The 8,433-nt window shown below is 35.7% G+C and overlaps 1 protein-coding gene across 5 annotated transcripts in view; it reads left to right on the forward strand.

Annotated features, from left to right (window-relative positions):
- Positions 1-8,205, forward strand: part of LOC109841044 (nucleolar MIF4G domain-containing protein 1) — a 12,798-nt gene extending 4,593 nt beyond the window's left edge. For all 5 annotated transcript variants that reach the window (XM_020409902.1, XM_020409899.1, XM_020409901.1 and 2 more), the window contains 11 exons: positions 708-1,477; positions 1,576-1,643; positions 1,779-1,861; positions 2,828-2,927; positions 3,364-3,449; positions 4,502-4,584; positions 5,273-5,409; positions 5,490-5,591; positions 5,773-6,066; positions 6,148-6,270; positions 7,688-8,205. In XM_020409902.1, coding sequence (XP_020265491.1) covers positions 754-1,477; positions 1,576-1,643; positions 1,779-1,861; positions 2,828-2,927; positions 3,364-3,449; positions 4,502-4,584; positions 5,273-5,409; positions 5,490-5,591; positions 5,773-6,066; positions 6,148-6,270; positions 7,688-8,080 — 2,193 coding nt within the window. In that variant the 5' untranslated portion in view covers positions 708-753 and the 3' untranslated portion in view covers positions 8,081-8,205. The remainder of the gene's footprint in view (positions 1-707; positions 1,478-1,575; positions 1,644-1,778; positions 1,862-2,827; positions 2,928-3,363; positions 3,450-4,501; positions 4,585-5,272; positions 5,410-5,489; positions 5,592-5,772; positions 6,067-6,147; positions 6,271-7,687) is intronic.

The raw sequence follows: 8,433 nt of genomic DNA on the forward strand, positions 1-8,433 counted from the left end.
GGTAATTTGGATATGTTCAAGGGCTTTCGATTGTTGAATCCTGCCTTAACTATCAACGGCAATGCTTTTGCATATGTCGATCACACCGAGAGAAGTCTCCTTTCAACTTGAAAGTCATGATTTTCTTTTCGTAGTAGAAGTCTGCAGTAATTTTACCAAGATATTTCTGTGCTGTTTGCTATCAGTGAGCTTGTGATAAATTTTGCTAGATATTTTTATATAAATATATTTTTCTCGGCACTATTATGTATGCATATGTTTTGTTGATGGTTGACTCTGATGGAAGAGTATTTAAACAAATTGTCCTTCTTCACGTCGGGTTTGTTTTTAGATATTTATCTTAACTATTTTCATTATAAAATTTGTTTTTTATTTAATTATTATCAGTAAATGTGTAGCTATTATTTTATTTTATTTTATTTTGATATTTCTAAATCTTCTGAATTTCATTTATTTTTTTCTGAAGTTTATGCAATTATTGTTGATTTTATGTTTTTATCAGTAAATAAATAAATGCAAAAAAACCTACGCGGCGCATAGGTTGTCTGCCTAGCCAACTGGCTGTCATGTCCGGTGTCCCAAAGCACTCAACTTTATCCAACATTGTTTCTATACTTGTTTATACTGTATTCTTACTTAGTCCGACTCAACTACTTGTGCAGAATGGATTTCTGGTCTGACTATATTTTTGTGTTCTTTAACTCCAGGTTGAATAAGTGGCGTGCATTGGAAGTGATAGGAAGAAGAGACGACATGAAACCCAAGGCGCACTCAGGTTCTTCAGGTAAATCGATTTCGGTGAAGAAGGAGAAAAAGAATTCGATGAGCAAGCCCAAGACAAAGTTTGAGGAGTTCTTAGCCATGGATATAAACAAGGGTTTGGCTGGTGCTGAGGAGGACTTTGAAATGGAGAGGAGGCTTGCGAAGAAGCTCAGAGTGAAAGAAGGGAGATTGAAGGGCTCCAATGACTTGATGGACGAGCTCATTGAGGGGATTCCATCTGTCCTTGACGATGAGATAGTTATGGGTGGTGACATGAATGATTACGAAAAGGTTGTGAAGTCTACACCGTCTAGTAAAAAACACAAGAATAAGAAAAAGTTATCTCAGCCTTCCGCCAAGCTAGAGGATGAAGTTGTTGGTGTTGAAGAAGATGCGGATGTGGTCAAGCAAACCTCATCTAGTAAAAAACGCAAGAGGAAGAAGTCATCTCAGCTGTCTACTAAGAAAGACATGATTAATAATTCCATCCAACAGTTAGGAAAGAATCCGGAGGATCAAAGTGTCGAAGATCTGCCCAAAGCAGAAGAAGATATTTCTTATTTAGGTAATAAGGAGACCGATATAGTGAATGAAGAAGAGTCACATGTGGGGGCCCATAAAGTGGACAGTAGTATGAAGTATGTGGCCCCTCACCTTAGAGCTTGCACAAACAAGGAATCAGAAGAGATCTCACAGATTCGCCGCAGAATAAGAGGTCTGCAATTTTAACTCTTTGCAAAATGTGTTCTATGTACTTTAAAAATGGATTTATAGCATATAAAAGGTTTTCTGAATCCAGTCTGTCCTGTTTAGGGTTCCTTAACAGGCTCTGTGAAGCAAATGTGGAATCTATTACAGAAGAAGTGGCTGCAATCTTTCGAGTATGATCTCTAGCCCTCTCCTTGCTGCCTTGATAGTTTTTAAGCATATGTCCTACATATATTCGACCAATTTGGTTTTTGGATGCTAACTTGGGATGTGTGCAATTTTATTCATTTAAAATGACTATTTTACAGTCACTTTCTCGCAGTGTTGGTTGTCAGATTATCGGAGAGGAGGTAGTTGCATCATGTTCAAGAGGACCTCGTGGCAATGAACAGTTTGGCTCTGTTATCATTTTTTTCTGTGACGTTTCAGTTATATGGCAGCAGTTTATGCGTCTTTTTATTCTTCATTCCCAATATTAAGTGGATTTTTTTATAAATTATGTGGCTTTTCTTGCAAAACACAGGATTGTGAAAAATTATTTTAGTTTTTAAAGCTGCAATGTACTAAAGAAGAGAATGTAGGGTAGGACTGAGCACCTTGCTTGAAAGGCAGAAACCATTAAGGCTTTCTTCCTCTTGTATCTTTAAGTATAGATATATCACAACCAAGATAAGGCTGATTGAAGAGCCTTTTATATATATATATGTGTGTGTGTGTGTGTGTGTGTGTGTGACTAACAAAATACAAACATATCCATGTCTTTTTCCTGTTAAGGGTTCGATAGTGAAGTAGTGGTCATCTAGACACCTTTCCCTATGTCATTTCTCTGAGTTCAATCTATGGAGCTATTTCTATCTTCATGTACTGCGTATGAAGTTTATGATCAGGAAGCAATTAGCTGAACATTTGCAGTCAGTGAGAAAGTTTATTTGCATTTCAAGATGTTCCTCTTGTCCATATCTTTAGAGAGTATAATCACAGAGTACTTTATGATTGACAGGAATCTTATGGCGAAACAAATGCATTCTTGAGTTAATTTCTATTTAGTAAATTATATAGTTCTTGTACATAATTTGATATCCTTCTATGAAATTTTCACCATAAACTAAGGATAAAGAAAGATAACGGACAAGTTTTCAGAGTTCTGCTATTGGCTATTTTTTTTTTTTTGAATTGCATGCTGTGACTTCGGCACCATATTGAATTATTCTGGAATTTTGCATTTTCCGTCTCCTTGATTAAATTTTTTGAATCCATCTTGAGGGCATAGGTGGAAATTTTAATCTACATACTGCTGCTGTCATGTGACAAGTTACGTGTAACTATATTAACCTGTTGTCCTTTTTTATTTGTGTAGGTATGCTGCTGTTTTTGCAGCATTTGTTGCAGGCATGGCTTGTTTAGTTGGGATTGACTTCAGTGCAAAGCTTATTTCCTCTATTGCTAAGTCATTTGAGGTATGTTGTAAGAACGATGAGCCCTGCCACCCCCCAAACCCCCCCCCCGCCACCCCCCCCCCCCCCCCTTTTTTTCCCCCTTTCTGCAACAAAGGTGGTTGACGGTTACCTGGATCTCTTATAAAGTTACTTAATGCTCTTACTACTGAACCAGTCCTTAATGCACTGAGTCATAAGCTAAAAGCAGATAATTCCTTTTTATTGTTTAGCCTACTGAACAACAGTATAATTTATCTACAAGTTTAAACGTAGTCATTGTGATTATGCACAATTGCAAATCATTGTACTATTGTATTATATAGAAGCTGATCAACTTCCCATGTATATTGCTATCATATCTTTCATTGTAATATCTTTATGTCGTCATCAGTTAGATATATTGGAACACCAAGTGAGTTGCTTGTCTTTAACTTTTCTTTCTTTTCTTTCTTTCAAGGATGAGTACTCAAAGGATGATGGTCTTTCTTTACGAAATCTTACTTTGCTAATCTCTTATTTGTGCATATTTGGCGTTTGTTCAAGGTTTGTAACATCTGTATCTTATACGTCTCAATTTAATGCTTTTAGCTTAACATCTGTATAAACAGATTTCAGTAGGTCAAGGTTTTTAAGCTTTTTTGCATTCCAATATATGAACATCATACCTTGTGAGCCTACAATAATTTTGTGGCTTGAAGAAACTTTGTTTTGTTTTAAGCATTTATTAGTAAATTGTGTGGATTCTGTGAATTATGTAGCAGTACTTGTCATTTCTCAATATCAGTTATGGGCACAGCTTTCGTTTTAAAAGGCATGGAAAAATTTTTTGGTTTACGGTGTAATTAACAGTGAGTGAATTATATAGCAATACTTGTCTATGGTTATTTCTAATATCAGCGGTGAGTACAGCTTTCCTTTTGAAAGGCATGAACAAAACTTTTTGTTTAGGGAGTAATTAACAATGACAGTGAATTAGAAGCAATACTTTTCTATGGTTATTTCTAATATCAGTGATGAGTACAGCTTTTCTTTTGAAAGACATGGAAATTTTTTTTGGCATATGGAGTAAGAAACAATGATGAATCAACTACTTAGTTTAGCATCATTGCCATCATCATCATCATGAGCTATTTCATCGACATCATCCATGCCATTCCATAAAAAAAATTGATTAAGTGTTATGAGTTACTTTCGACTTGATATGAACCCTCTCTTAGTGTCAAAACTTTGACCATGGAAGCTATGAACAATAGATTGGCTTGCTATAATCCTTGAAGACATTTGGCATTCTCCAAATACTTTTATAGGGACAAAGTTCCAGAAAAAAGGTGAAGGATTATATATTTGCTATTGGAGTTTAAATTCAGTTCCCAGTTTCCACAGAGTCAAGAGCGTAATAGGACACTTTCCCAACTCTCTGTCATTCTTTATGAACAATTTTGTTTCTTTTGGTTTATTATCCTCCAGAAATACCATATGATTAGCATATGAGTACGCTTATTTGTTTGTGCTTAATGCTTATTATTATTATTATTATTATTATTATTACACTTATCTGCTTTCTTGTAACTCACGTTTGATTGTTTTGCGTATAGTGATCTCATATATGACCTTCTATCTGTGTTGAGCAAGCGTTTGACGGAGATGGATGTGTCAACTATCTTAACAATCCTACAATGTCAGTTCTCTGTGGTTAGCTTCTCTCAATTTGTAGTCTTATTTTTTTTCTTATATGTACTAGTGTGCACCCCGTGCAAAGCACGACCCCCTATTTTTTTAAGCACTACATTTTGAACTTGTCTCCCTCTAAGTTTTAATACATTTGATTTAATTATTGAATGCTTAAAATTAAATACCATATCTACTCCTCTATACTTAAAGAAGGATCCAAGTTTTAATACATTTGATTTAGAAATCATATCTACCTCTCTATACTTAGAGAAGGAACCAAGTTTTAATACATTTGATTTGCTTACCGTTTATGATACAGTAATACTGTAGCATAAATAGTATCTTCGATTATGGATTATTTGTTGACGCACTGTTCATGCTACAGTAAATCACTGTATCATAAACAGTAACGTCGAGCGCAGAACACTGGATTGATTTGATGTACATGCTACATTGTTTTACTATAATATTTACTGTAGCATGGACAGTATAGAGGAGTAGATTACATGATACTGAATTCATGGGTGCTTGCGCGTGTGTGCTTTCTTGCCTGCACGAGTATGCACATTCATGCATGTGTATTCGAATGTAACTTTTCGTGTATATATCTGATTGTTTGTGCCTGCATGTTTTTTCTTTATCTATGAAGCTTAAGGTTCGGTTTAATAATCTTTTCCTTTTTTATATGAACATAGGCTGTGGGATGAAACTGAGGAGTGATGATCCAATTGGTATGAAAGATTTTGTTCTGAGCATTCAGAATAAAGTGAATGAAGCAAGGTTGTTCTCTAAGACTGAGAAGGATGGGAAACCAATGATGAATAATAAAAGAGTAAGCTTCTGACTTGTATGCTTCTTTAAAATGATCTCGTGAAATTTGTTGTTTAAATCCTTGTTCAACTCTTTCTGCAGATGGAATTCATGCTTGAGACTATATTGGACATAAAGAACAACAAAAAGAGACCAAAAGATGATCCTGCCCATCATACACGAATCAAAAAATGGCTACAAAAGGTCATCCTCGTCACCTTTTATCGTTTGTTATTGTTTGATTCGCATAATTGTCTTACATGGATATCTTTTGCTAAAGTCATTTATAGTTCAAAGAAAGAAATACTGTCCAAGTAATATTTACTTTTTTTGGTTGCCTAATTCAAGCTTTAATAACTTTCACTTTGTTGTTCAATTTGTGCAGCTGAGGGCTGAAGATATTCTACTTCGTGGGCTCAAATGGGGCAAGCTTCTTGATCCTGAAAAGAAAGGGCAGTGGTGGCTATCTGGTGATTTTGCTTCCACGGAGGATAATGTTGAAGAGGTGGCAACTACAATCAGCAAAGATGTCCTAGAGACACAAAAGTTGTTGCACCTCGCATCAGCACAAAGGATGAATACTGATGTGAGGAGAGCAATTTTTTGTGTCATAATGAGTGGAGAAGATTACATTGATGCGTTTGAGAAGATTCTAAAGCTCGGTCTAACTGGGAAGCAGGTTACTGTCCTCTTTTGTTTATTTGTTGTTTGTTTGATATAACTATTTTTCATGCCCTTCTTTTTTCGAATTGAACCACAGGATAGAGAAATAATGAGGGTCCTTGTGGGATGCTGCTTACAAGAAAAGGTGTTCAACAAGTACTACACCGTATTGGCCTCCAAATTGTGTAGCCATGACAAGAATCACAAGTTCACCTTGCAGGTTTGTTGCATAATGTATTTGTCATAATCCATTAGCAGCTGTTGTTATTTTCTTTTGTCTTTATATCTGTTTTTAGAGTATTCTTGCACTGAGTGGAAACTTTTAATTTTGACAATGACTTTCATGTTTAAACGAACATATTCGCCATGGCTAAGATTTTAAATGCTTGGCCTCTTTTTGCATGAACTTGGGTCGTCTTTTGGTTTTGGATGAAGGTATTACCAATTGAAGGTATAAAATTATACAAATAAACTGTTCAGATATCCATTTATAGATTCAACATGTCTTAACATTTGCTCTTTATTAATGATGGCAGATGCATTTTACCCCAATTCAGTTATCCCTTTTGTGAGTATGGTATCAATAGGCACTAGCCAAATGGCAAATCAAACTCCTTCGGTTATAGTCTTTAGGTAAATTTGAATAAATCTCCGTTCCTGGCAAAGGTAGGTATTGTAGTGTTGGTTGAAATTGAAAGTCAGATCTGTCATCTGTTTGAGTAAATTGTAGCAAGCTTAGTTCGGCTCCAAGTTCCTTCCGGTTCAGGAATTTGGGGTAGTGACATTTACTGCTGTAACTATCTTTTGCAAATTATACCTCCAACTAAACAATTCAACCGCTCGTCAAAGCATTGTTGTACTTAAGCTGATTATAAAACTACACATCCTAAAATGATAAACTGTAATATGCCAGCGTGAACCATTAAATGTTTTTTTCCCAAAAACTTTGCCTCTGTGGTGCAGTTCTGCTCTACTCTTGGAGTTGCTACCCTTTTTTATTACTGATGAAACAAGGCTTTTCATTAATGTGGATGACAGTTTGCAAAGCTTCCTATTAATATCTATGTTTCAGACCATTAAAACCTATTTATGAATGGGATACATTATTTTCTGATTAAAAAAAGGATAGATTATATTTTACTATTGTTTTAATAATAGGCCTTAATTGAGCCTCAGCTGCCAAATGAGCTACTGAAAAGTAAGATTGGTGGCCCATTTACTCTCATGTGATAGCAGGATGAGCCTCACACTAGACTCACCACTAGTCATTTAAGCAAAAATGAGCAACCACTTTCATACCCATTTTTTTTCTATTATTAATATTATCATATTATCATATGAGAAACCGATCTTTATATCTGTAATGATCTCAAATGATCTCATATTTTGTTTTTAAACACTTCTTTTCCCGTATTTTGCATTTGGGATCACTACAAAGAACTTAGACGAGATGGAAGTAAACCGTTCCGTTATTAACTAGCAGGATAAGCCTCACCACTAGGCAATCTCTTTGCATTTTAGCAAACTGGGCAACCACCTCATGCCTTTTTTCCTTATTAGTATCATTGCATTTGAAATCACTCGGTATATCCTTAATGGTCTCATGTTTACTTTTTAACGCTTTTTTCCCCTTACAGTATTGCATTTGGGATCACTACAAAGAACTAGACGAAATGGAGCTAAACCGTTCATTGAACCTCGCAAAATTCGTGGCTGAGATGTTATCATCATTCTCCCTCTCCCTTGCAATTCTAAAGACCGTCAATTTAATGGAGCCTGCTCAGCTGACTCCAAGAAGGATCATGCACTTTAGAATGCTTATCGAGGCTATCTTTGAAAACAGTGATGCCCTCGTGTGGAACATTTTCACGCGTGTAGCTGTTGCTCCGGAGCTTGAGATTTTGAGGGATGGCCTCCTCTTCTTCATCAAGCAGTATGTCGAGGATGCGAATAAAGAAAAGAAGAACGCTGCTGGAAAATTTAAGATTGTAAAGAAAGCGCTTCAGAATGTGGCTGGCGTTCTGTTGTAATCTGTTTGTACGTTTTATTTGTTTGTTCAAAGAGTAATTATTAGATTGTTTATGCGAAGTATGGTAGAGAGAAGCAGAATGCAATTTTGATGAAATTAGGATAGTGTTGTTTTGATATTTATTTCTTGTTTATTTGAGAGGGAAGCATCCGCGGCCGTTCCTTTTGGTCTCTCTGTGAACTCTACAATCTATTTGTTCGTGTCTCCATCTCTTCTAGCTGTGCTTGTGCCTGAAGACACAACAAAATGCCCGGGTAAAACATAATTTTTTTTTTAAAAAAAAACCTCAACTGCATGTTACTTCAGAATTCATAAAAAATACAACTAGTTGCAGTGGTAGTGGAAATGTCTCCT

The sequence above is a fragment of the Asparagus officinalis genome, chromosome 5, assembly GCF_001876935.1.
Source record: "Asparagus officinalis chromosome 5, Aspof.V1, whole genome shotgun sequence".
Lineage (NCBI taxonomy): Eukaryota > Viridiplantae > Streptophyta > Magnoliopsida > Asparagales > Asparagaceae > Asparagus > Asparagus officinalis.